General features: G+C 60.2%; 2 protein-coding genes and 1 long non-coding RNA gene across 10 annotated transcripts in view; 2 read left to right on the top strand and 1 right to left on the bottom strand.

Annotated features, from left to right (window-relative positions):
- Positions 1-14: 14 nt before the first annotated feature.
- ARFGAP1 (ADP ribosylation factor GTPase activating protein 1) lies at positions 15-18659 on the top strand. Of its 8 annotated transcripts, XM_033187100.1 has the most exons (14): positions 15-151; positions 3455-3518; positions 3969-4078; positions 4358-4529; positions 5069-5169; positions 5978-6064; positions 6644-6740; positions 9735-9791; positions 11335-11367; positions 12754-12783; positions 13772-13828; positions 14613-14672; positions 15324-15400; positions 16459-18659. In XM_033187100.1, exons 2-14 carry the CDS (start codon positions 3459-3461, stop codon positions 16766-16768), a joined length of 1251 nt encoding a protein of 416 aa, XP_033042991.1. In that variant the 5' UTR covers positions 15-151; positions 3455-3458; the 3' UTR covers positions 16769-18659. The 8 variants fall into 8 exon arrangements, with proteins under 8 accessions (XP_033042991.1, XP_033042994.1, XP_033042992.1 ...); XM_033187103.1 differs by lacking the exon at positions 14613-14672 and having other exon boundaries at positions 15330-15400; XM_033187101.1 differs by lacking the exon at positions 12754-12783.
- Positions 11223-26330, bottom strand: LOC117069106. Its single transcript, XR_004431371.1, has 3 exons — positions 26317-26330; positions 21449-21451; positions 11223-11302 (listed from the first exon to the last, which is right to left on the bottom strand). It is a non-coding gene; the product is annotated as an uncharacterized LOC117069106 (long non-coding RNA).
- The window catches only part of COL20A1 (collagen type XX alpha 1 chain), a 35774-nt gene continuing 33348 nt past the window's right edge, over positions 23919-26344 (top strand). Inside the window, exon 1 of the mRNA XM_033187099.1 lies at positions 23919-24290. Coding sequence (XP_033042990.1) covers positions 24173-24290 — 118 coding nt within the window. The 5' untranslated portion in view covers positions 23919-24172. The remainder of the gene's footprint in view (positions 24291-26344) is intronic.

Below are 26344 nucleotides of genomic sequence, written 5' to 3' on the forward strand. Positions count from 1 at the left end.
CCCCTGCCGGCTCCCATGAGACCTTGCAAAACGCAACGTAGCCGGAAGCTGGTGGCGGCTGGTGGGCGACAGGGCGCATCCCCGTTGCAGTGCGGCGGTCCGAACCCGGCCCTGGCCTGACCCCGGCGGCCGTGCCTGCCCCTCCCGTCAGGTAAGCGCGCGGCTCGGCGGCCCGGGCTCGGCCTGAGGTCCCGGCTGCCGCGGCGTCGTCCCCGGCCTTCGCGGGCGGACTCCCCGCCGCAGCCTCCCCCGCCCGGACCCCGCTCCACCCCGAGGCTGATGCCCCAGAGTTTGGGGGCGCCCACCCCGACCTCCCCCAGTCCCCTCGGCGCTGGACGGCGGGGCCCTTCCCGCGCGGACGCCCTGCTGCAGCCGCCCCTCCGCCGTGCCACCCCCCGCCACTCCTGCCCCCTTTCCTCCGAAGCTGTCCTCCACCCGCACCCCGGATCTGGAATTTCCCACCGGTTACGGGAGTCCAGCGGGTCCCTGCCCACCCATGTCGCCTCCCGGGGCGCAGCAGGACCCTGCCCCGTCTCCTTCAACACCCTCTTCCCGAGCTCATTCGGACACAGGACTCGGCCTGGACACATCCCAGTCAGGTGGCCTTTGAAGCCCGGTGGGGCTTGCACCCGCTAAGAAGTGAGGGTCCTGCCCAGTAGGTGTTGGTGAGCTCAGTCTCATCAGAAATGGCAGCCTCAGTTCGCTTGGTTTTCCTCCTTTCCCTTTGACATGGATGACTGTCTTAAGGGAGGGAGAAAAAGAAACCAGGAAGGGACTTTTAAAACTTTTCTCAGTTTATGTGGGTTTGGAAGAACTGTGCTTCTTGCCTGTTCTTTTAAACAGTTTTAATTACAGCCCACCAATTCTGAGAAGTAATTCTGCTCATTTTTTGCAGGTCTAATATTCCTGCCATGCTCTGCTGATTATAGCACCAAAGTTCGGCTCTAAAGTGGCCCAGGGGATTGAAGCCCTTAGCTTTGTTTTGGCGTCCCTTTCTGGGACCATATCCTTGTGAAAGGTCAGAAGGAATCCGTGCTTTAGAGAAAGGGCTCTTGTTCTTAGACATGGGCACTTGAGGTGCTTCAGACAGTTTCTGGGAGCGACTGCTGGTATTTCTGCCTGTCACTGTGTTACAGCCCTAGGGTCTAAACAGTGTTCTTAAATATCGCTTTTGATCTCACGTATTGCGAATGTTCCAACTTATGGATCCTGAGTTTTGAAGTTTGCGGAGCTTACCGAACTAATACAGTGTTCTCACTGGGTTTGATGTTTACTGAAGTCACATCCATTTGCAGAAGGAGGTATATTTTTGCATCTTGGTTTCAAGTGTTAAGAGTTTTGGATTATTTTTCAAGATAAACCCTGTTTGTGCTTTGAAGGTTAAGAGGCATGTGCTTTCGTGTTATTAACTTTAACATTTCAGGGAACTAGGGCTCTTGAATATCCACAATGAGTCACATAGAGGAGTTCCTTTAAATCCAAGCTGAGTCCTTTCCTTTTTGCACGTTTTCTTCCTCCGGTGGTTCTGCGAGTATCCTGTATGTTTTACAGTTAGAAATTCAAGCCATCTCATGGTTCTGACTTTTGTTTGCCTGTGTCTGTTGACCAAGACATAAGCCCCTGAGGGCAGGCATGGTGCTGTGGAAAGAGTGCAGGACTGAGTGTGGAGACCTGGATTGGTCTCGTCCTGCTTTGGCGGCTCACTTCCTCTCCGTGGGCCGTGGTTTCTGCGTGTGCAGTAGTTCTGCCAGGGTCGTCGGCGGCTGCTGTACAAGAATGTGTCCCGAGGGCCCTGTAAGCTCAGCCCCGCTCCCCGCCTGCCAGGGCATCTGTCCACACAGGTTCTCCCTCTTCCGTCCTCAGTCGGCTGTACCGGTGGATGCTCAGTTTGATGATGGTATCCGCCTGAATGAGTCATGCTGGGGTCCGGGTCCTGCGACCAGGAGTGAGCATTCACTGCCTCATGACCTGTGGTTCCTGGACACTCTCACACAAGGCACAGAGAATTATGGAGCAGAAGGGAGCCCAGGGTGAACTTTTGGTTTTGTTTTTATGAACTGCAGAAAACAGGTGTTTATTTCCTGACTTTGAATGGGTTTAAAGTGGGCACTGGTCAATATTAGGAGTCATGGGCTTCAGAATTCAGAAACTTTGGCTGTGTGGAGTTGGGACCCCCCCCCCCCCCCCCCCCCAGTGCATACCTTCTTTCCGGCTACTTAAGATTAGAAATGAAATATAGGACAGAGGGTTTTTTTTAAATTTTTTATTTTTTTAAAGCTTCACCTCAACGTAAAGTTCCACCTACAGTGTTAGCGGGAAAGCTGGTCTACACAGTTCTCTTCAACACAGTGAAGGAGGGAAGGGCTGGTGCTGGGAAGGTCCCATGGCTTACAGAGTTCTGCGTGTTCTCTGTGTAGTGAGAGGTAGAGGGAACAGCACGCGGCTCCATTCGTATTGAGAGGTGGGTGAGCCTCAGAGAAACAGTGCACGGAGGCGTGGGCTGGTGGGGACCCAGGTCTGCTGCCTCCAGGCTGCACTGTCTTCTACAGTTTGCTCGGTGCTGTTGTGTGCAGGACCGCTGGGTCATTCTCCTTTGACACTGGGGTTGGTACCACCCCTTCCTCCTGCTTTGAATCTTAACGACGTCGATTTTCCTGGTCCTGAATTAGACGGGCCACCCGTTGAAGTTGTACTTTGCTAAAGCTAGGAGAGCTACAGAGACATCAATAGGTTTTCTCTTTACCCTCAACCTTGTTGCTACTGTCCCACTAGGGTCCCTGTGAGTCACCGTGGTGGGGCTGATGGTCTGAAGCCACTCCCCTTGTCCTGCAGCAGCCACACTGTTGCCCCCATGTCTCAGAATGGCCCCAGAAGAACCTACCTGCAGGTCCCCCAGCAGGCTGGACTTTCCACACACTCCAGGCAGGGTACCGCTTCTGCCCCGACACGGGCAGGAGCCTCCCTGTACCGCGTTGGGGATGTGGTGGGAAGGGTGAAACGCTGAGTCCCTGGGCTCCCTGTCGTTGGCAGCGATCAGCCCAAGTGTGGTGTGTCGTCTTTTAGGTGGAAAATCGAATTTAGCAGCCAATCTGTGTGTGTTTTTAAAGACTACCCCTTGCTGTGAATTTCACCATTAGAAAACAGGACTTTTTATAAATGATGCGGTCTTGGTGGTGGATAACTGTAAGCAAAGTGGCACCAGTAATTACGTGGTCTTCCTGGCCATTGCCCCGGCCACAGCCTGGGAGCCTCCTGGGGGCATGGGGAGCAGAGTCCTTCAGTATGTGGTCCTCCTGGCCCCTGGAGCGGGCGGCCCTGTGACCAGGGCTTCCCAGCAGCTCAGCCGATGGTCTCTCAGGTTTTCTGTTGTGTGGGGTTTTTGGACAGACGTTATTTTCTTTTTTGTAGAGTAGCCTGTTTGTAAGTTTAAAGTGTTTGTTTTTCTCCTTTGCAGCATCATGGCCAGCCCAAGGACCAGGAAGGTTCTTAAAGAAGTCAGGGTGCAGGATGAGAACAACGTAAGCCTCTGCCCCCCACCCCCGCTGCAAGCCTTGGTCAGGGTCAGCGAGTCTCGGGAAGTTGTGCTCTGAGCCCGTGGTTCTGGGACCCTCCTGGAGTCGATGGTGGTTGGCGTCCTCTGGACGTGTGTGACTTGTGCTGGCTGGTGGCCTAGGTGGCCTGCTCTTAGAGTGGTGCCATTTCTGGCGCTCATCAGTGCTGGCTGTTGGGGGTGGGGGCTCCTCCACATTCCTCAGGCCACATCGCTCTAAGGACAGGTCCGCCTCATCTTCCCATCTGAACATTTTATTGCATGGGAGGCTCTTTCCCCTCACGCCTTGCCCTGACCCACGCCCCCTGGCCACCCTGGGCAGCCCTTTGCATTCGCTTCTTGAGGCCACCTGTCGGATCTTTGGGGTCCCTGGGCTCTGCCCTGAGCCACCTGGTGAGTCACTGTGGCCCCTTTGCAGGTTTGTTTTGAGTGTGGCGCATTCAATCCTCAGTGGGTCAGTGTGACCTATGGCATCTGGATCTGCCTGGAGTGTTCGGGGAGACACCGCGGGCTTGGGGTGCACCTCAGGTCAGTGTCCTACCACTCCGGCTCTGCGGAGAGCCTGTGGCCATCCCAGCATCTGTTTCTGACACTGGAGGTGCTGACGCCAGGGAAGCTTGGGGGCCGTTTCCCATTGCGTTGCCAGTGTCCACTCCAGTGACGCCATGGCACAGGGTTCCAGCTGCTGGCCACTCGGCCTCCCTGCAGCTGCTGCTTGCTATGTCTAATTCTCAGGATGATGCTGGGTGGAGGGTGTCCCTGGGTGTCCCCGGTGCTGGTTGATTTGCTCAATCCTGTGGTTTCCAGCTTTGTGCGCTCTGTTACTATGGACAAGTGGAAGGACATTGAGCTTGAGAAGATGAAAGCTGGCGGGAATGCTAAGTTCCGAGAGTTCCTGGAGTCTCAGGAGGACTACGATCCCTGCTGGTCCTTGCAGGAGAAGTACAACAGCAGAGCCGCGGCCCTCTTTCGGGATAAGGTAGAGATGGGCCTGCCTCACTCTTGCCCGTGGTGCGGTGCTGCTCTGCTTTTAGTGGTTCTGGAGTCGGTTCTTTTGCTGGTTTTGACACACCCACTGGGCCACACATAGTCCAGGACAGAAAGGAATGTCGTGGTCCTTGCTGCCCTGCCCAGAGGGGAGGCAAATGGCTTGTGGGAGAGACGGACCTTCCCCGCCTCCAGGGGAGAAAGTAGCTGTGACCCTTTATTGCCTCTGTGACATGTTGGGCACAGTGTTTCTAAGAAGTTTGGAGGCCACATGGGTGGGTCCCCTTGTGTTTGAAGTTGGAGCTGCACCAACTAGGAGCTCCCCAGCTCTGTTGTTCATGTGAAGGGAGCCCTGGCTCACGTCCACACCTAGTCTGTGCACCTGAGCAGGGGCTGTCGAGGCGGGGGCGGGAGGAGGCTGCGGGTGGTGGGTGCTCCAGGCGGGCCGAGGGGGTTGCGCTCGAGTCAGTGGAGCCCAAGGGTGTTGCCAAGCACCTTTATGCTCTCTGATGCCCTGTGTCTCCTTGTCAGGTGGCCGCTCTGGCCGAAGGTAGGGAGTGGTCTCTGGAGTCATCACCTGCCCAGAACTGGACCCCACCTCAGCCCAGGACCCTGCAGTTCACGGCACACCGGTAGCTGCTCCTCATGGGGCCTCAGTGCAGTTTCCACTGGGCCCTGATCTTAGTCGACTGGGTTACCCCACAGAATTCTCCCCTTCTTTGCTGTTGTGACAGCTCTTTTCCCAGAAGTCAGTGGGAAAAACAGATTTTTTAAATTGCCAAGGCAATTCAAGCTTTTCATACATTTCAACCCATAAAGCTGTCTCAAACAGTGCCCCAGGTAAGCCCCGCACGCCTTCCAGGTGTGCACACAGCCGTGTGCGCCGGGGCGCTGTGGGATTCACGTCTCCGTCTGCCCACAGAGGTGTTGTCTCCCCTTCCCCAGAGTTGCCTATCTACCTGTGGCACTGGCCCTGCCACCCTTGAACTGACCCCTGTCATGGATACGTCCCGTGTCCCACTGCAGGGAACGTCCCGGGTGAGGTGACTGGGTAGCACGAGGCCTCCCCACCTAACTTGGAGCCCCGGAGCCCCGCCAGCCAGGTGCTTCTGGCAGAAGGCTTTGCACTGCGGGCAACTCCGGCTTGATTCCAGGCCCTCAGTCCTCTTGCCCCACCTCTCGCCTCTGCCTCCTGCTGACGGGGAGAGTGCAGAGCCCACTGCAGAGGCCTCTCGTGTTGCCCATGAGGCTGGCATTGCTGGGTTTCAGCACCTGAGTCCAAACATCCGCTCAGAGCTGAAGGCCCCCCTGGCCTCAGGTGCTCTCAGGGGTGACGTGAAAGCGCTGCCCATGTAGGCCATATGGTTCTGGGGGTGCTGCTGGGGTTCCCTCAGACTTCACCCAGTTTTGGCCTCACCAGCCTTTGATTCTTGGTTTCAGAGCCTCTGGCCAGCCGCAGAGTGTGACTGCCTCCTCGGACAAGGCTTTCGAAGACTGGCTGAATGATGACCTCGGCTCCTATCAAGGGTAAGGACTTGAGAGCTGGGGATGCCTGGGGCAGGCCAGACCCACGGGGTTTAGTCTGCTGGGTAGGGCTGCTTCCCTCTGGGCCTCCCGTGTGCAGTGGGTGTGGGACCCGTACATGCCGGTGCAGAGTCTGACTGCAGTGAGTCCCGGCTGCCCACCCAGGTGTGGATTGGGGGTCTTGGGTATAGAGAAGAGCTAACACTTAGAAGAAAAGCATAACACATTTTCTGCTTGGAATTTGCTGTACCTATACATGAATTTTTATCCCCAAAGTTGTCGTATTAAGTTGTTTTGATCTTTCTTCCAGTACTTCTGTGACTGGGTTTGGGGACTTGCTGGGGACCCTCTCTCTGGTGATGTGGCAGGAGGGTCTTTTTAAATGTGCAGAAAGCACGTCTGTCTGCTGCTGGGGAGCTGCCAAGGCTCCTGCTGCTATGGGAGGCAGCGTGCACGTCCTGTGCGTGGGGACGTTGGCACATCCCTCAGAGCCTCAGCCTCACCTCTGTTCAGGGCCCCACGCCTTCAGGAGGAGCAGGGTTCACGCCAGCATCTTCAGCCTCTTGTCCACTTTGTTTTCAGAGCCCAGGGGAATCGTTATGTGGGGTTTGGGAACACACCACCGCCTCAGAAGAAAGAAGATGACTTCCTCAACAACGCCATGTCCTCCCTGTACTCGGTAAGGACCTGTGGGCCCTGCAGAGCATCTCCCATGGGCAGACCCAGACTGAGGGCACGCCAGGCCGTCGGGGGCAGTGTGGCAGTCCTGGAACACGTGCTCTTTGCCTTGTTGTGATCTAAGGACCCCTCCCTTACCTTCAGTGATGTTTTCTTGCAAAAATGTGGCTTAAATTTTTCAGATCCCAAATTCAGTCACTTCTTTTTTTTTTTTAAGATAAAGTCTTGCTTTGTCGCCCAGGCTGCAGACTGGAGTGCGGTGGCGCGATCTGGCTCACTGCAATTTCTGTCTCCCAGGTTCAAGTGATTCTCCTGCCTCAGCCTCCTGAGTAGCTGGGATTATAGGCACCCACTATCACGTCCAGCTAATTTTTTTTTTTTTTTTTTTTGAGACGGAGTCTCACTCTGTCGCCCAGGCTGGAGTGCAGTGGCCGGATCTCAGCTCACTGCAAGCTCCGCCTCCCGGGTTTACGCCTCCGGAGTAACTGGGACTACAGGCGCCCGCCACCACGCCCGGCTAGTTTTTTTTTGTATTTTTTTAGTAGAGACGGGGTTTCACTGTGTTAGCCAGGATGCTCTCGATCTCCTGACCTCGTGATCGGCCCGTCTCGGCCTCCCAAAGTGCTGGGATTACAGGCTTGAGTCACCGCGCCCGGCCTAGTTTTTGTATTTTTAGTAGAGATGGGGTTTCCCAGGCTGGCCAGGTTGGTTTCGAATTCCTGACTTCTGATGATCTGTCCACCTCGGCCTCCCAAAGTGCTGGGATGACAGGAGTGAGCCACCGCACCCAACCAACCCTTACTTACTTCTGACACAAAATGTGTGTATTTCAAATCTAACAACGGACGTTCTTCCAAGGAACCCCAGGACTCTGACGGCTGCCACTTGGCCGTGTTCTCTGCAGAGGGAGTGCTGTGTGCAGTAGGAAGCTGGCTCTGGGCTTGGGGCTCTGTGGCAGTGCTGGGAAGCTGCTCGGGCGCTGCCCGAGGTCACTCAGGGCCACCTCTGGTCTGGGGGTGCCTGGAAGCTCCAGGTCGGATGTTCAGAGTATGACACCCTGGGCTTGTTGCCATTTTCCTATTAACAGAAATACATGTTGTTTGATTTTCATTTTCCAAGGAAATTTTTACCGTCTTTAAAAAATGATTCTTGCGGGTGTGATGGCTCACGCCTGTAATCCTGGTACTTTGGGAGGTGGAGGCGGGCGGATCACCTGAGGTCAGGAGTTCGAGACCAGCCTGGCCAACATGGCGAAACCCCGTCTCTACTAAAAAATATAAAAATTAGCCAGGCGGGGTGGCATGTGCCTTGTAGCCCCAGCTGCTGAGGAAGCTGAAGCAGGAGAATTGCTTGAACCCGGCAGGCAGAGGTTGCAGTCAGCCTAGATAGCACCATTGCACTCCAGCCTGGGCGACAGAGTACGACTCCATGTCAAAAAAAAAAAAAGATTTTTATTCATCACAGCATTATTGTCTGTGACACTAGCAACCTGAGACTCTGGCCACAGGGGCCGCTTGAATGGGAGCTTGCGCTGAGAGCCAAGGAAGGATTTATTTATTTATTTATTTATTTATTTTGAGACAGGTCTTGCTCTGTTGCCAGGGCTGGAGTGCAGTGGCATATTTATAGCTCACTGCAGCCTCGAACCCTGGGTTCAAGCGATCCTCCCACCTGGGCCTCTCGAGTGGCTTAGCTTGCCAAAGTTCCAGTATTACAGGAATGAGCCACCATGCCTGGCCAGAAAGGATTGTTTAGTACTAACATGACAAGATCTTCAAAGTATGTTAACTAAAAACCAGCAGGTTTAAAGCGGATGGCTTCGCCTGCGAGGAGCCCTGCCATAGAGTCTTGGGAGCCTCCAAGCGCATGTGGCTTCCAGTTGCTCGGGGTGGCCTGGCTGCACCTCGGGCCTCTGACGGCCATGGCTGCTTCCTCTGGCAGTCATTGCTGCATCTTTAGGAAAGAAAAGTGCCTTTTTCCAGCCTGTGTGTGGGCTTCACATTTGTGGCCCTTCTGCTGCCTTTTGCTGGGCACCTGCTCTCTGGGAAAGGCAGTTCAGCTTAGTGATCTCTCAGGTGAGGGTCCCTTTGCGTTTCCTTTAGGAGGAAGAGGGTGAGTTGTGATTGAAATGAGACATTTTTTATTTTATTTTATTTTATTTTATTTTATTTTTTGAGACGGAGTCTTGCTCTGTCGCCCAGGCTGGAGTGCAGTGGCCGGATCTCAGCTCACTGCAAGCTCCGCCTCCCGGGTTCACGCCATTCTCCTGCCTCAGCCTCCCGAGTAGCTGGGACTACAGGCGCCGCCACCTCGCCCGGCTAGTTTTTTGTATTTTCTTTTAGTAGAGACGGGTTTTTGCCCTGTTAGCCAGGATGGTCTTGATCTCCTGACCTCGTGATCCTCCCGTCTCGGCCTCCCAAAGTGCTGGGATTACAGGCTTGAGCCACCGCGCCCGGCCGACATTTATTTTTCTAAATAGCTTTAATTGTCTCGGGAGACTCAGGAGGAAACCCTGAGCATAGATGAAGGAGAGCAGGTTACAGTGGTCATGACCCCACACGCCTCACCTGTTTCTGTTCCTCTGGGGAGGCAGGAGGAAGTGCCAGCCGTGGGGAGGAGAGCAGGTTAGAGCAGGTTACAGCAGTTGTGACCCCACATGCCTCACCTCTGCCTGTTTCTCTAGGGAGACAGAAGGGAGCACTGGCTCTGGGGAGGGGTCCTGCCCTGCAGTGTGGGCTTGCTTCTTGAGGGGGGTGGGATCCACAGGAGGCTGGATTGCATCGTGTTGGGAGCACTGCAGATGGCGAGGTTGGGGTAGCGGGCACGTGTCCGTGGTGCCCTGGGTCCAGTTGTACTCCTCCAGCAGCCTGGCGAAGCAGGCGCTGTAGGGTCAGGACAGGGCGGGGCCTGGTCCTCGTCCTTGCTGAGATGCTCTGCTGGGCGCTGGGTTCCTGGGCCCCGTCCTGACACAGCTGCTCTTTGTCGCCTTTCTCAGGGCTGGAGCAGCTTCACCACTGGAGCCAGCCGGTTTGCCTCAGCAGCCAAGGAGGGCGTAAGTCACCGTCCCCACCAGGCCCTCAGGACACTGGCCGCTTGCTGGTCTGCGGGGTCACTGCCTCTCAGAGCGCAGGAGGGGGCTGTTCCCACCATGTTGCTCCCCTCCTCCTGCCGGGGGGCTGCCTCATGTACCCGCTCAGGGCCTGCAGGGCCAAACTTGTTTCCTGTTCACGGGTAACTGGTGCAGCCACTGCGGCTGGCCACCTCGTTCTGGGAGCTGCAGAAGGGATGTGGGACACAGAGGGTTTCTGGGTGCTCCAACCATGGGCTGTGCCAACGCAGTACCAGCCAGGGGGGTCCCAAAACCTTGGAGGTTCTGCAGGAACACAGCAGCCCAGGCTGTCAGGAGCTGCTCCTGTGTCAGACCAGCTGCTGGCAAAGGGATCCCGCCCTGATGAAAGCGAGGGAGATGTGAGCCCCATTGATTCCTAGACTCCACCCTAACCAAGCAGGGCAGGTCTCGGGCACCCTGTGCCCTAGAGCTTCTGGGGCCCAAGTCGTGGTTTGCTGGCGTTTTCTCTCTTTCGTCGCTCCTCAGCCTGAAACGGGAGGATCTGGGGCTTTCGTCAGGGCAGACAGTGGAGCATTAGGCAGAGACCCAAGAGCAGGCCTGGCATCAGGATGGGGCGTGGGCCCCCGGGGGCTGGCTGGGCTGTGGTGTGAAAGGAGAAGGGGAAGCCCAGAGCAGGGCAGCTGGGTGCCTGCAGCTGCCCAGACAAGCAGCCAAGGCACCCAGGTTAGGGCTCTTACGAGCGGAAGTCACGGTGCGCGCCTGTCAGATGTCCCCATGGTCACCCTGGCACCGTGGCTTCCCCAGTCACAGTGCGCACCTGTCAGAGGTCCCCGTGGTCACTCTGGCCCCGTGTCTTCCCTGGGAGAGGCAAGCCTGGGAGTGCCTGGAAGGGGCAGCAGGCCAGGTGTCCAGGCTCCAGCTCTCACAGCCCTGTGACTTTGCCAAGTTTGAGGTTCTGGTTCCCTCCAGGGCCTCCGTTTTCCGTCACCACGGGAGGGCTGCGGCCTGGGGAGGCCCAGGTACCTTCCAACCAGTGTCACGGCCGGGCCTTTTCTCCTCCCCCAGAGCATAAAAGTGACTGAGGTGGCTGGACTGTGCTTGACATGGAGCTGCCCCCGGAGCGGGGTAGATGGGCCTGGGGCGGGGGTGCCGCCCATTGAAGACAGTGCTGGTGTGGCTTCCCCAGCCTGTCCTCTGCTCCAGCAGGCCCGCGCCCTGTCCTGAAGTCTGGAGGATGGGGTTGGCCCTGCTGTTCCCTGGCCTCGCACACTGCTCACGTGTGCCCTCGCCCCAATCGCTTGCTGGGCTGGCCTCCCTCCAGGGAGAAGCCAGCATTTGTACTAATCCAGGCCCCACTGCAGCTCTTCTGGGCATCTCAGAGTTATAGTCCCCCCCACCCGAGAGCTGCTGGCAGCCCAGGGGCCGTTGGGAGACAGTCTTGGACCTGAGTCTGTGGGCCCTGAGGAAGGAGGCCTGGCAGTCCGTGTTAAAGACTGTCAAGCCTTGTTTTTGTTTTTCATTGTAGGCTACAAAGTTTGGATCCCAAGCAAGTCAGAAGGTAACAGAGGAGAAGCTTCTGCGCCCTGGTGCTTCTAAAACTGTCCTGAGTCTCTGACGTCATGTGCAGCGCCTGAAGCTGCCTGGTTCCCTCTTCTCAGGCCACATGCTCAGGGCATAGGAGGGGGCTGTTCCCACCGCGTTGCTCCCTCCTCATGCCAGGGTGGCGGCCTCAGGCCACATGCTTGGAGCATAGGAGGGGGCTGTTCCCACCGCGTTGCTCCCTCCTCATGCCAGGGTGGCTGCCTCACGTACCCGCTCAGGGCCTGCCGGGCCAAACTCATTTCCTGTTCACTGGTAGCTGGTGCAGGTGTGCAGCCACTGCGCTGGCCACCTCGTTGGGAGCAGGACTGCCTGGCTTGGCAGATGGCCCACACTGGCGGCGGCCGCTCAGCCGGAAGGGCCGTCGTGGGTGGTGCTGTGCCTGTGGCACGTAGGATGTGTCTGCACGCCGAGGCAACAGAGTGTGCCTTTGCCCTGGCCAGGGCATCCCCTAGTTGTAGACAGTGTGGCCTCAGGCCTTTGCATGTTTGTTTTTTTTTTTTTTTTTTTTTTTTTTTTTTTTTTGAGGCGGAGTCTCGCTCTGTCGCCCAGGCTGGAGTGCAGTGACCGGATCTCAGCTCACTGCAAGCTCTGCCTCCCAGGTTTACGCCATTCTCCTGCCTCAGCCTCCCGAGCAGCTGGGGCTACAGGCGCCCGCCACCTCGCCCAGCTAGTTTTTTTGTATTTTTTAGTAGAGATGGGGTTTCACCGTGTTAGCCAGGATGGTCTCGATCTCCTGACCTCGTGATCCGCCCGTCTCGGCCTCCCAAAGTGCTGGGATTACAGGCTTGAGCCACCGCGCCTGGCCTATGTTTTTTATTCTTTAGGATGTGGGTTGGGGCCCCGCAGTCCCCACTTGGTGGTCAGGGCTGTGGTCTGGCTGTTCTTGGATTCAGAATCACACCCAGGAGGCAGTGCCCACATGAGGCCCACCATGAAAGCTCGACTGCAGGCGTGGAGCTGTGCGTGGCTTTTTAGGACACGCCCTCGCCCCCGGGCAAGGGGGTCCATTCTCACAAAGTGCCCATCTGTCACCCCCGTGGCCCATAGCACCCCCTTCTTGTCTGAGGGAGTCTCCCCACGTGCCCACCCCCAGCTGCAGGGACGCCTGCCTGGCTTTGGCCGCAGGCCTGCTGGGGTCCTGAGCTGCCGTCGCTCAGCAGGTCCTGCAGGTGGTGGTCAGTTCCCGGGCAGGGAGCAGCTGCTCCAGGGTTGTATTGCTGAGAGCCTGCCTGGTGCTGCCTTAGTGCTGCAGCCCCCCGTGGCGGGCTCGAAGGTGCTGCTGGTTACTAATGCCGCCCCCACCTTGCTCTCTCCTCACCTGTCTCCTTGCTGTCGGGTAAAGTTTTGGGGTCACAAGCAGCAGCCGGAGCCGGTAAAGCCTGTGTCTGCTCGTGCATGCCACCCGCGTCTCTGCCGAGAGTGTGCTTGGCTTCCTCGGTCCTCCTGCTGCTGCTGCTGCTGCTGTCTGGTGTCACCTCACGCGTGCGCACGCTCAGACCCTCTCCCTGGCCTCGGTCCATGGCTCTCCTTTAAGATCCAGGATCTGCCTCAGGCTTGGTTGTGTGTGTCTGTCAGCCGTGCACAGTACTACTGCGCTCCACCCTGGGCAACTAAATGAGTCCCCATCTCCAGAACACACAGACCCCTGACCCAGGCTTGCTGTTGGGGAGGCACTGGAGGGAGGGTGGGGGCACTGGGCGCCGAGCTGCTGAGCAGGGTTTCCAGGCCGCCTGCGCTCCCTCAAACACAGTGCAAAGGGGAGGGTGACGAGTTCTTCCCTTTCCGGCCTTTGATCCGTGCTGCTCCCTGCCTTTGGGGGAAGAGGAGACCTCACACCACATCCCCAGGTGGCCTTGACGCCACTGACCCAGGATCAGGAGAGGCCGAGCTCCTTTCTCAGCAGCTTCTTCCTGTGGCCCTGGCCTCCGTGCCCTCTTCCCTTCCGGGGGGCTCAGTGCCTGCCTGGGGAGGAGGGAGCTGCATCCCAGGTCAGCACAGGGTGGCTACAGCCGGTGTTGGCCTCAGGCACAGGCTGCACAGGGCATGTTCCCACCAGCCCAGCCCTGCCGGCCACATGGTGGCCCGTGAGGGAGGACCCTGGAGGGAGCCCCCTCGTCCTGAGGGCACTTCCTGCAAGAATAGGGGTGGGGGGCCGCGGTCTCCACCTTCTAGGTGTGGCAACCGATTGCGCTTTAGGTGTTGTGTGCGAAGCCTTGTCTCCTGCTCCCTGCATTTGTCTCCTGCTGCCTGCCTTCCTGCTGGTGAAGCTCGCACTGCCCTTTGCTGGCCTGGACTGCCACTGACGACCCGTGTCTCGCGGTGGAGCTGCCATGGGGCTCACGTGACTTTCCTTCCTACAGGCGTCCGAGCTGGGCCACAGCCTCAATGAGAACGTCCTCAAGCCTGCGCAGGAGAAGGTAACGGGCAGCTGCGGGTGGTTGACGTGCTGCTTGTGCCTGGAGCTCTTCACTCCGGGGGATGTGGGTGTGTCAGGGGCGTTAGGGGATTGTTTGTCCAGCAGCTGGGACTCAGAGAGGTACCTCTCAGAGCCCCCAGCTCATCCCTTTCCCCGGTCTAGGGCCTCCCTTGCAGCTCCCCCAGCCCACCTCCGTCCTCTGCCTCACCCCCACAGCTGGCCCCGGAGCCCAGCACCCCCAGCCCACCTCCGTCCTCTGCCTCACCCCCACAGCTGGCCCCGGAGCCCAGCACCCCCAGCCCACCTCCGTCCTCTGCCTCACCCCCACAGCTGGCCCCGGAGCCCAGCACCCCCAGCCCACCTCCATTTATCTGCCTCACCCCCACAGCGGGCCCCGGAGCTGAGCCCAGAGGAGGCTCTGGTACGGGAATGATGCCCGCCATCCCCGGGGGTCGAGAGCCCGGCCAGCTCCCTGCCTCCTCCGGGGCTTGACTGGGACGAGCAGGGCTCCCCCCGGGCCGCACGGGCGTCCTCAGGTCATGTTGCTGTTTGTCAGCAGTGGCTGCCGGGGGCCACGTTTACAGACACCAGGCCTCACAATGACGTGAGCTCTTGATGCTGGAATCCTTTTGGGGCCACTGTAGGACTTTCTGGGGCTCAGCCTGACGGGTGTCCACAGGCCCCTGTTACTTTGGATGCCCTCACCCTGGGGATTCCTGCACTCCTGAGGCTTTAAGCTTGAATCTCTGCCGTCCCCATTAATGCTGCCGTCTTAATCCGTGCAGGTGAAGGAGGGAAAGATTTTTGATGATGTGTCCAGTGGGGTCTCTCAGTTGGCGTCCAAGGTAGGGAGCCTGCCGCATGTGCGGGCACAGTCAAAGCCAGTCTCCATATTCCACGGCCCTGGGCGTGAGAGCAGGGTGTGCCCTGTGCAGCCCCAGCCCGCCTTGGCAGTGGCCACTGTCCTCTGAGACGGGAGGAGGGCTGCCCGGCCTGATGGCCCAAGGGATATGGAAACAGCTTGGCCCCCTGCGGCCCGGTCAGCCACTAACTGTCGCTTCTCCTGCTCTTACCTTGCTGCCACTGGCCTTTTCCTCGGTAAGTGCCAGCGTCATCTTTGCTGCCATTGGTCCTGCTGCTCTGCGGGCCATTCGGGGCGTGCGTTGTGTCCTGTTTCCTGGCATGAAGCGCTCTGCAGACGGGGAGGGAAGAGCAGGTGTCGGTCCTCTCTCCTGAGCATGTGGTGGGAGCTCTTGAGGTCTGTGCCCGAGGCTGTCCTCACTGCCGTGTCCCGCATGCACCTGGTGCCACTGCGGCGTGGCTGTGTGTGTCTGTGTCTGTACGCGTGTGTGCGGCACCCCTTGTTTCTGGATGTTTCTGGATTTTACCCGGGTCTTTTCAGCGGGATGGCGTGTGCCAGCTTGCGTGTGGGGGCCTCCAGAAGCTGCCTGTGCCGTGACAGGGCCTTCCTAACCTCTCTTTCCGTCGCCTTCCAGGTCCAGGGAGTCGGTAGTAAGGGATGGCGGGACGTCACCACCTTTTTTTCGGGGAAAGCAGAGGGCCCCTTGGACAGGTACGCTGTGTCCCCTCCTGGGCCTTGCGTCCCACTCCCCTGCCTTGGCCACTCCTCCCACAGGCTGTCGGGGAGGTGGTCGGCATCGTTGCTGGGGAGGGGAGAGGGGCACTGTGGAAGGTTCTCTGAGTGCTCTGCAGCTGCAGAGGCCTATCCTGCCTGTCCCTGCCCTGGCTTTGTGCTCTCTGGAACCCTGCAGGAGCTGGGCTCCCCAGGCTAGGGTGGGAGGGAGGGTCTCACCCACACACCCCCACGTAGGAGGAGCTGGCCCTACTCTGCTGTTCCTCTGTCTTCCAGACTCTGGGTGGGTGGAGCAGGTGGGGGGGCCGAGGACAGGAGGGCTGGGGGCCCCGGAGACCTGTCCTGGCCCCCATGTCCAGCTCTGCCCTTAGCGCTGGGCACCCCAGCCATTTCTGCTGGAAGCTGGCTGCTTTTCTCGGCCTCTGACTCCGATAGGGGAACCACAGGGGATCTCATAGGGCCTGGCCTTGTGCTGTCTACTGAGAGGCCAGTGCTGGTGGGCACAGATGCGCTGCCCCCTAGGCGGGCCCAAATTTTCCCTGAGACGCCCTTCTCTTCCCTCTGTGTGTGTGGTTTTTCAGTGATGTGATTGCAGCTGAGGACAGAGGGCAGGGCCTGGTTCGGGGCCGGCATAGCTGAGGACAGGGCAGGGGCCTGGTTTGGGGCCGGCATAGCTGAGCGTGTTGCTCAGGAGAGCCTGTGTCCCACCTTGAGGCCAGTGCCCCTGCCCCTCCCCACTTGACTAAACCACTGTTTTATCGCAGCAGTTTGGAGCTAGTAGAAAAAGAAGTTTTTAGTAGAACTATCTTGCATTTTGGGTGATTGATAAAGAGTGGACCCTGGTTCTCCAGCTCCCCGGCAGTTTCCACTGCTCTGAAGTGGGAGAAACGGCTCCCGCCTGGTGGGGCTGCTGTGGACTCCGAGCGCTGGCCTGGGAAGGTGGTCACTGTCCAGGTGCAGAGCTCTCGGGGGCACAGAATTCCCAGTGGTGGGCTAAGTAACAGTCATTCAGAATCCCCCTTCTGTCTCTTTAAAAGCCTCTCGGAGGGCCACAGTTACCAGAACAGCGGTCCGGACCACCTCCAAAACAGCACCATAGACCAGAGTTTCTGGGAGACCTTTGGAAGTGCTGAGCCCACCAAGGCCCGCAAGTCCCCAAGCAGCGACAGCTGGACGTGCGCGGACACCTCCACCGAGAGGAGGAGCTCGGACAGCTGGGAGGTGTGGGGCTCGGCCTCCACCAACAGGAACAGCAACAGCGACGGTGGGGAGGGCGGGGAGGGTGCCAAGAAGGCAGTGCCACTGGCCATGCCCGCCGACGATGGCTGGGACAACCAGAACTGGTAGGGCCCACCGTGCCCCCGTCCCCAGCGCCCCCGGCGACTTCACGTTTGCACTCTGCCCTCATCGTCCCTTCTCCTTTCATTTGACCCAAGAATCAGCGACTGCAGTGTGAGGACAGTGTCTCGGGAGGCAGGACCCCAGGGAGACTCGGGTTCGCGCCGCCTGCCACGTGGGGGTCTCGGTGCGTGGGAGCGGCCTGCTCTCCAGCCTGGGCGGGGGCCATCCCGCCCGACACTCCCCTGGGCATTCTTGGACTCTCCAGAATGCTCTCCAGCCTGGGCAGGGGCTCTTCGTGGCTTGCTGGGAGGTGGCTGCAGCACAGAGGCCTGTGACTCGTCCAGCGGCCGGTTCGCTGCGCAGTGTCTCCGGGGGCTGGGACCAGCCACGGCCCAGCTGTCAGCGACGTGAGGTGTCCCTTCTTGAGACACTTAACTTTGGGTTTGCTCTAGTTCTTTCTTTCTGAAGAGAGTGACTGGAGTAGCAAAGATGGAAACGCTAAAAGCGATACTGGCGCTCACACTGCCGTCCGACCACCCTCGGCTCCCAAGTCCACGCCTGCCTGGGCCTGTGCGGTCAAACCCGCGTCAGTTGTGACCCTCCGTGGCTTCCCTGCATCCGCACTGTCCAACCACCAAGTTCACCAGACATAGCCTCCACGATAGCCACACCCACACCTGAGGTGTTCTCAGTGCTGGGACTTGACCATCCTGGAACACCCTAGAAGAAAAAAGCGCAGGGTGGGCCCTCGGCCCTGATGCAAGAGGGTACAACAGCGGCTGTGGCCAGGCAGGAGAGCCCCGGGTTCAGGAGCTGAGCAGGGGATACCTGTGCGTGGTGCCTGGGCCTGGGGAAGCTCCAGCCCCAGGATGGGGCTGCCCTGCAGACTGGTGCCCGCCACGTGCCGACCCTCCCCTCCCTGAGGACTGGATGCTGCCGTGTGTGCTCGCGTCTGTTGCCCACCCTGTGTGACCCTCGGCCTTGGCCAGCCGTGCATGCACCCGAAGCTCGTGCAGTTTGTATGTGAGGTGCTCTCTCCCCTGCCACCATGCTCATCACTGTGGCCTTGGCCATGCTCCTTGGTCGCCCCACTTCCCGGTCGCCGTCTGCAGCGCTCCTGGAGCAGCCTGGGCCCTTCAGCCCCTGTGCTCCTCCCACCCTAGGGACTCAGCCACCTGCGAGACAGGATGGGACGAGATTTCCGCGAGTCCTCCTGGCCCCCGGTCCTCCCTGTGGGCACCAGCTCTCTTGGTAGCTGGTGTGGAGGGGCCAGTGTCCTTGGCTGCCGTGGAGGAACTTGGTCACTGAAACAGCCACCTGCTGTGATTGGATCTGAAGTCAGGCTCATGGTGCTGAGAAGCCACTGGGCAAAGTGGCTCACACAAAGGTCCCGGGAAGCCAGCCCCCCGAGCGGAGCGTGAGGCCTTTGTGTGTCTTTCTCCAAGCTGAGACCTGGGCGTGCGCATGGTGTTTCCCGAGGGCTGCTTGGACCCTGGTGGGCTGAATGCTCCAAGGAGGGGCGGACTCCACCCTGGACGGTGGGATGTGGTGTCCCGTGTGCCTGTTTCCACGTCAGCACCTTGACTTGGCAGCATGGAGCCAAGCTCTGCCCCCGCCCAGGAGGGTGCCTTTCTTGGGGGTAGGGGGACGGCCCCCTCTGCCTGCCCCAGATCCCCTTGATGGGAGCTGCAGTCAGCAGTGTGGAGGTGTCTGGGCCACCTTCAGGAGGTGGATGTGGTGGCCGAGACCCTATCCACAAAGGGTGACGGCCTTTCCCTTCTGCAGGTGCGGGCAGGTGGGCCTGGGACAGGTGCTGGGGCCTCTCCTGGCTGTATGTGAGGGCCCATGTGGAAGGCGCAGACCTGACAGCATTCCAATAAAGCATAGGGAACACGCAGAACATCTGGGTGCATCCCAAGGGGGAAGTGTCCAGTGCTGTGCCAGTAGGGTCATGGGACCCCCAGGAAGGCAAGAGTGGGACACTAGGAGTCATGGGCAGGCCCCTCACTGCTCCTGGCCCCCTCCGCCCAGCCCTCCTGGGGAGGCCCTGGCATCACTCCATCTGAGGCAGAGCTTCTGGGGAGTAGGGGAGTAGGCAGCTGGGTGACCCAGCCAGGGAAGAGGTCAAGGGGCCCCGACATGTGCCTCTGGCTGGCCAGTGAGACACTGGGGTGGGGTCCAGGGACCCTTGGCCTGGAGAGGTGAACAGCGGCTCCTGTACTGGAGGATGGCACCAGAGCCTGTGTCTAGGAGGGCTCCTGCCCCTCCCAGAGATTCAACGCCCCCCACGCTGGGGAGGATCCCAGCCCGTATCCTGGAAACTCAAGGTGCCACCTGATACTGAGGTTGTGGGGCAGGGAGGGTGGCTGTAGGCAGGAGAGGCCCACGGAGGTCCTGGAGTCTGTGTGTCTCAACTGGGTGGCTCCCAAGGCTCGTCCTGCTCTGGGGCAGCACTTCAGGGCAGGTGGGCTGAGGCCAGAACTGCTAGATGGGGAAGATGAAAGTGGCAGGTCCCAGCCCAGGCTTTGTGGGCCTGGAGTCTGTTCTTGGCTGAAGCCTGGTCTTGGCCTCTGGCTGGCTTGGTGGGGCGTGGGCAGTGATGCTGCACCGTCCCTGGCCTCCAGCATGCAGTTCCACCCCCACTGTGGCTCCAGGACTTCAGGCTGACCACGCTGGGCACCTTCTACCTTGAGCCAGCCTCTGCTGTCTGTCCCCAGACACTAGCCTGACCCAGTGGACACTCAAGGCCAGCTTCTGCCCTTCCGGAAACTTTTCTGAGTGCACTGGGCTTCCCCTGGCCACCAACTCATCGTGCCCGCTGGCGATGCTGTCCCCCTGTTGAGCTTCCCGGGGGCAGTCCCTGCCCTGTGAGCCTCCATCGCTGGCCGACAGGGGGCTGGCCCTGCTCTGTTCTGACCCAGCCCACACAGTCGGGCGGGGATTGGGGGTCATCCCCCAGAGCACCGAGGCTTCTGCGGGGCTGGAGGCTGCACAGGAGGCCACTGGGGCCATGTCCTCAGTTCTGGGACCTCCGGGCCTGGGATCCCCACGTGGAACCAGGTGATGTGTGACTAGCCACGAACATGGGGGGGGTGCCTGTGGGTTGGGCCTCAGTGAGGCCACAGTAGCCTGGAGAGGAGAGGACAGTGGCCGACTCAGGTTCTGTCCTGTCCCTTTGTCATTCGTGACCCAAGCAGCTCGCCTGCCCTGCCTGAGCCAGATCACTGCCAAGAGGTCTGAGGGATGCTGTGGGGCGGGGTGAGAAGGCAGATGGGTCCGCCCTTGTGGAGCTCACGTTTCTTGAGCCAGGAGTGCTGCCTGTCTGACTGCCTGGTCTGTGATGACTCTGATGCTGTCTTGCATGTGTGGGATGAGGGTGCACACACGTGTTCCCAGGAGCCTGTGAGCCGGGGCTGCACTCCTGCGCCCCGTGCCTGGTGCCCGTCTGCCAGGCTGGGCGCCCTCTGCTGGCTGCGGCCAGGACTGCAGGCACCTCTGGCTCCCTGGGAGCCCGTCACTGCGATGACCTGAACCATCTACCAGGCTGCTGCAGGGACAGCTGGTTGATGGATGGGCTGTGCAAGAGGTGGCTACGGGCCGGGCGCAGCGGCTCACGCCTTTAATCCCAGCACTGTGGGAGGCTGAGGCAGGTGGATCACCTGAGGTCGGGAGTTCGAGACCAGCCTGGCCAACGTGGTGAAACCCCATGTCTACTAAAAATACAAAAATTAGCTGGGTGTGGTGATGGGTGTGTGTAATCTCAGCTGCTCCAGAGGCTGAGGCAGGGGAATTGCTGGAACCCGGGAGGCAGAGGTTGCAGCGAGCCGAGATTGCAGCATTGTACTCCAGCCCAGGCGACAACAGTGAGACTCCGTCTCAAGAAAAAGGAGGTGCTCATGAAGAGGTGTATCCTGAATCCGAATGTGTGTGGCACAGGGATCCAGGGAGATGCTGGAGAGGTCGGCCCTCTCCTCTGCAGCATCCAGCCCAGGCCTTTCCCTCCAGTAGGTGTTGCCTCTCCCTCTGTGGCTGCTGTACCAGCACTGGCCTCCCACCAAGCACCTCCAGCTCCTCTTGCCTCTGGAGGCTGAGCCTGGGGTCAGGCCGAGTGGTTTCTCTTCAGCTACTAGAGCAGCAGGCGGGCAGGGAGAGGCAGGCTCATCCTTCCTCAGGCCTCAGGCAACGCAGGGTCGGGAGGCCTTGAGGGGGCTGGCCCTCTCACGCTGTCCTGAGTGCAGAGGAGGCATGGGCTTGGGGACTGGGCTGGCAAGGCTGACAGCTGTCTCCAGTGGCCCTGAAGCACCCGTGCAATGCGTGGTATTAGGCTGGGGTCCTTAAAGGCAGAGGCGGGGACAGGCATTTGGGTGCACTTGGGTCTGTCGGGGAAGCAGACAGATGCTGGGCCGGATCCACCTTGAGCTGTGGACAGTGAGTTTCTCACAAGGCTGTGCAGTGAGGCCAGGACGCCCACACTTGCGTCATCACCCAGTCATTGGGCAGGGGCCTCCGGGGTGCATCTGTAACCTCCCAGGCAGTCCTGGGGCAGGGACAGCTGTGAGCGGCTGGCAGTGATGCCCCAGCCCCAGGGAATGGGTACTGGGCTCAGAGAAGGGGACTCAGGGGCCCCAGCAGCAGCTCCAGGGCATGTTGACACACCCATGGCCCAGCAGAGCACGGGCTGCCCACCGGCTGCTGTGGTGTGGTGCTGGGGAGGGAGGTCTGCGGCTGCCAGAGACGCCGGCCCTTTACAGCCGCAGGCGCTGCGGGACTCTGTGCTCCCTGAGTGGGGCCTGTGGTGGGCGGAGCTGCAGCAGGGATGGGGCAGGGGTGGGGCCAGGTCCCAGTTGGGAGCAGCCCGGGTCCTGTGGGGTCAGGGGTCTGTTTTCCAGGCCTGGGTGCCTGCTGAAGCTCTGGTTGCCGGCACCAGTCTGCAAAGTGGGTTGGGTAGTGGGAGCCTTCAGGATGGGCTGGGAGGGCATACTGGGGGGAGGGGAAGGGTTACCACATGGGTAGGGGTCCAGGTGCTGCTGCAGCCTGCTCCCCACAGTGGGCGGCCAGAGCCCCTAGTAACCAGCACACACATGTGGTGGCCTTGGCATCTGAGTGGCTCTCCTGGGAGCCCCTCCTTGCAGGATGGGCCGTCTGGGAGTGGGGAGTGAAGAGTAAAGGTGTTGGGCCGTGCAGCCCCTGCCTCCTCACTGGTGGGACCCTGCCCTGCTGTGCACTGGGGTCTTTCATGCTGGGATCTCTGTGGTCCCCATTCTTGGAGAGATGCCCAGGGCAGCAGACAGAAAGGGTGGAGGGCAAAGGGAGGGGAGGAGAGAGAGGCAGGGCGAGGGGTGGGTCGGAGGGTGGGCTGGGGCAGTGACTTCCATGAAGGAGAGGCCTTTCATAAGCTCCAGACTTCCTGTGGCCACAGCAGGACCAGAGTGGACCAGCGCACCCCAGGAGAGAGGACTGGGGTCCTGGGAGTAGGAGGAGGTGGGTGACTTCCCTGTGGTCCTGAGGCTGGGTGGATAAGGGGCTACCAGGAGTTCACTCAGCCTGTGATCTGAAGATGTCTTTGACTTTCAGAAAAGTCCAGATAGAGACCAGGTGTCCCTGTGAGCCACAGGACGGGGGTGCCCGGCATGGGGTGTGGCCAGGAGGGGCTGGGGCAGTGGGAGCCTGGGGCTGCCTGAGCTCTCCCCAAGGGCTCCCTTCTGGGGGTCCCAGACAACATCCAGGGCGGTGGGGGAACGAGGAGAGTGGACATCGAGCAGAGAGGGGCTTGTACTTCAGGCTGGACGCCTGTGGCCCTGGCAGGGGTCCCACTGAGTCAAGCCAGGTTTCTGGGGTGGGAGGGTCCAGGGACGGGGGAGCACTTGGGCTGCCCACTGTTGCCTCTGTGATCAGATCGGGGGCCCACAGGTGCCTCCTACCCCAACGCCTGGGTCTTATCTGACTGCCCTTGGCTGGGGCAGGCAGCTTTCCCACCTAGTGAGGCCTTTCCCTTGCAGAGGGGCTGAAGTCCCTGATTTAAGCCGGCAGCTTTCCTGCCGGGTGAGGCCTTTGCCTTGCAGAGGGGCAGATTCCCTGGTGGGGATACTGGGGTCACACACTGGGAGGGGGTGTGCAGTGGGGGGTGTCTCTGTTCAGCTGCAGGGAGTGGGAGGGCCTGGGTCACTCAGGACCCTGGAACCCTACTGTGTGGGAGGTTGGTGCTCCCAGACCCAGGGCCTTCACTCAAGTCATGCCCTCAGCTCGTGCCCTCAGCTCAGCACAGAGGGGTAAGGGGCCCGACTGGGAGTGCTCTGCCTCCTGAAGGCCAGCATTGGTGCAGGGTGAGGGGCTGGCGTGAGCAGTCGAGGGGAGTGGGGAGTGCGGGGAGGGGAGTGTGGGGGAAGCCGGGAGAGGGGGAGTGTGGGGGAGCAGGGGTGCGGGGGAGCAGGAGTGTGGGGGAGCTGCATGAGGGCTAGCAGCCTGCTAGGGAGCAGAATGTAGGGAGGGCGGGGGAGGGGAGCGCGGGGGGAGCTGGAGTGCAGGGAAGGGGGAGTGCAGGGAAGGGGGAGTGCAGGGGAGGGGTGTGCGGGGGGAATGGAGTGCAGGAGAACCAGCAGCATTTCTCCTTCAGCTTTGGGTATGGTGGCAGGTGGAGGACTCGGGCCTGGCAGCTGACATGCACCCCACATCTCCGAATGGCACCTCTGGGCACTGGTCCCTGGCCTCTGAGTCCCCCTCAGCTGCTCCTCAGAGCACCATAAATCCAACCTCCATTCCCAGCCCCTTTGAGCAGGCCCAGCCTGATTTTCCCTGGCCCTCCTTGTAGCCCACTCAGCTCTCCAGTGGCCCTGGCCGCCTCCCTGTCTCGGCCTCAGAGCGGCATGCCCATGGCACACACACCCTGCACCCCCGGCTGGCATCCTCCAGACCCACCCGCTCCCCACTCCTGCTTGGGCAGCTCTCACTCTCCTCCACAGGTCTTTGATGACCCTTCCGCCTCCAGGGCGAGGCTGGGGCCACAGGGACTCCACGTGTTCAGCAATCAGACATTGCCTGGAAAGCTCACGCGTGGCCTCAGCCCTCCACAGCCCTGAGGAGCCCCGGGAGCAGGAGGCCCTGTGCCCGTCCCAGCCACCCCTGCACTGGGCTTGGGGACAACTGGGGGCTGGGGGTCCTGTTGTCACTCAGAACAGCCCCCAGTGGTGTCAATGCCAAGAGGAAGGAGGGAGTGGGAGGCAGACCCAGCTCCAGCCTTGGGTCCTTGAGTTTTAGGCAGCTGGGAGGTATCCTCTAGACAGCAGATTGCAGGCCTCTGGTACCCACACGTGAGGAGTGGAGCCTGGTGTGGGGACAGCCTGCCTGGCCTTCGAGGATGTGGAGAAGCTCTGGTGTTGTGGTCAGGGAGGGGACAGACCCGGGGATGGCTGAATGGCATGGCCTGTTCCCCTCCACAGCCCGAGCACCATGAGCTCCCGAGCGCCTGCACACCTCGGCCTCTGCCTCTGGCTGTGGCTGAGCACCACCCTGGGAAGAGAGCCAGGACAAGGTAAGGACGCTGGCAGTGGACCCCTGCTTGCCCCCAGGCCACGGCTGCCCCACCAGTGCCCACCAGGACGGACGAGCTCTCCGCCCCTGCGCCCGGCCTTCCTTATAAGTTGAATGCCTGCTGAATTCAGAGCAGCTCCCACAACAAAGGGAAGAGGATGGGACGGACGGGGAGGGAGTGTGCGCTCCCGCCAAACCCTCAGCCTCGCCTTGGGAACGCGCCTGTGTGTTTAGTTCTGTTATGTCAATGCTTGGCTGAGAGTTATTCCACGAACACCTTTTGGAGCAGTCTCCAGGAAGCAGGAGGCTGGGGTGAAGATGGGGCTGCCTTCCCTTCTGCCTGCTTCCCACCGGCGCCTCCCACTGGTTTTTTGGGCACATAGCCCTCTGGCTTCTCCCAGTGAGGCACCCGCATTTCCACACAGCACCACCTCCTCCGTGCACATCCCTGGGTGACCGCACCACAAGCATCACGTCCTCAGAAGGCCCCTCCAGTCTGGCTGTTACTGGTTGGGGCGTTTGGGTAACGTAGGGCACCGCCCATGGCAGCAAAAGGAAATGTCAGAGGTGCTGTGGGCTCACGGGTCTGAGCAGCTGCTTTCTCCCATTGAGAAATGTGGGTTTAGATTGATTCAAGGAAGGTGAATCTCTGTGTCTGTGGAGAAGGCTTTGGGCCTCGGCCATGCTGTAAACTTGTTCCTGGGCTGGGCCAACGCGGCCCCTCCCGGCACCTGCAAGCTCCTGGGAGGTTTTGGGCTCCCACTGAGTGATGGTTTTATTCCGCTGGGATGAAAAGCAGGAGGCGGCAGCTCCCCCTTCTAATGTGCATTTAAAGGACCACCACCAGGGCCTGACAGGCCGGGCGAGGGAGCCTCCACGTGTCGCTGCCGTTGCAGAGGGGCGGGTGAGATGCAGGAGCCCAGATCTAACATGCTTCCGGATTTCGTGGCTTGTCTCGCATGCTGAGGTGCCCGGTTTGCCCTGCACGCAGGCAGCAGGCTGTTGCATGAGCAGGTGCCTTGGTCCCCTCAGCTCAGGCAGGGTAACCCTGCCCTGGGGCCAGTGGAGGCCGAGATTTCAGTTTGAGAGAAGCTTCCACTGTCAATTTGAGACAAATCAGTAAGTGGTTCTACAGAAACAACTTGAGTTTAGGCAAATCTAGTTCTGTCTAGTTCAGGATTCAGCACGATGGGGCCGCCCCTCACAACAGCCTTTCAGGGGCCATTGAGTCCCTGAGGACAGCCAGGTGGGCTGGGGGCACTGAGTCCAGCCCAGGACGGGTGGGAGCCCACACGCTGGGGCAGCCCTTCCCAGGATGGCCGCAGTGCGGCCACAGTCCAGGGAGGGGAGTGTGGTCCTGTGTGGGGCTCTTCCCACCAGCCGCTGTCTGCCCAGCACGCTGCTCAGGCCCCAACAGTACTGTCCCCCAGCAGGGAGCTGGGGAAGGGCTCCCTGACATTCTCAGACAGAGTGGAGCAACAGAAGGCTCTTCACAAGCAGGGGCTGCGGGAGGGGCCCCGCTCACAGCTGGCCTTCAGAGCCCCCTTCCCATCCCCCACACATTCCTGCCTCTCAGCCCCATCCGGAGACCCGGCCCAGCTGCTGCCCGCTCTGAATGGGTCGTTGTGTCTGCCCTAAGTGCACCCTAGCCCCTGCCCTTCCCCCTGAGCCCCAGCTTTCCGGGGGGCAGCCCAAAGAAGCCCATCTCTGTCCCCATTTTCCAAAAATAGCTGCCCCTACTGCAGAGCCCCGGGCCTCTGCCGCCCCCTCCTCCTCTCAGATGGCCTGGACACCCATCCCCCACCGTGGGAGGCAGCCCTGTCTTGGGGGTGCGGACACGCACACGTGCCAACGTGCACGCACTTCCAGTGTGGGATTCTGCACCCACACTCCCCACTGAGGGGGCATGTACATCTGGCAGTGACCTTGGCAGCGAGGGGTCTGCAGCTTGCATGGTCACTTGTCCCGGGACCCAGCTCAGGGGACTCAGTTTAGGGGCCCCAGCCCAGGGACTCAGCCCAGAGGACTCAGCCCAGGGGCCCCAGCCCAGGGGAC

The sequence above is a fragment of the Trachypithecus francoisi genome, unplaced genomic scaffold, assembly GCF_009764315.1.
Source record: "Trachypithecus francoisi isolate TF-2019V2 unplaced genomic scaffold, Tfra_2.0 Lachesis_group21, whole genome shotgun sequence".
NCBI classification, from domain to species: domain Eukaryota; kingdom Metazoa; phylum Chordata; class Mammalia; order Primates; family Cercopithecidae; genus Trachypithecus; species Trachypithecus francoisi.

Coding starts and splice junctions, on each gene's coding strand:
- ARFGAP1 (XM_033187100.1), top strand. CDS start 3,459: ATGGCCAGCCCAAGGACCAGGAAGGTTCTTAAAGAAGTCAGGGTGCAG. Junction 3,519..3,968: donor GGGTGCAGGATGAGAACAAC/GTAAGCCTCTGC, acceptor GCCCCTTTGCAG/GTTTGTTTTGAGTGTGGCGC. Junction 5,170..5,977: donor CTGCAGTTCACGGCACACCG/GTAGCTGCTCCT, acceptor TCTTGGTTTCAG/AGCCTCTGGCCAGCCGCAGA.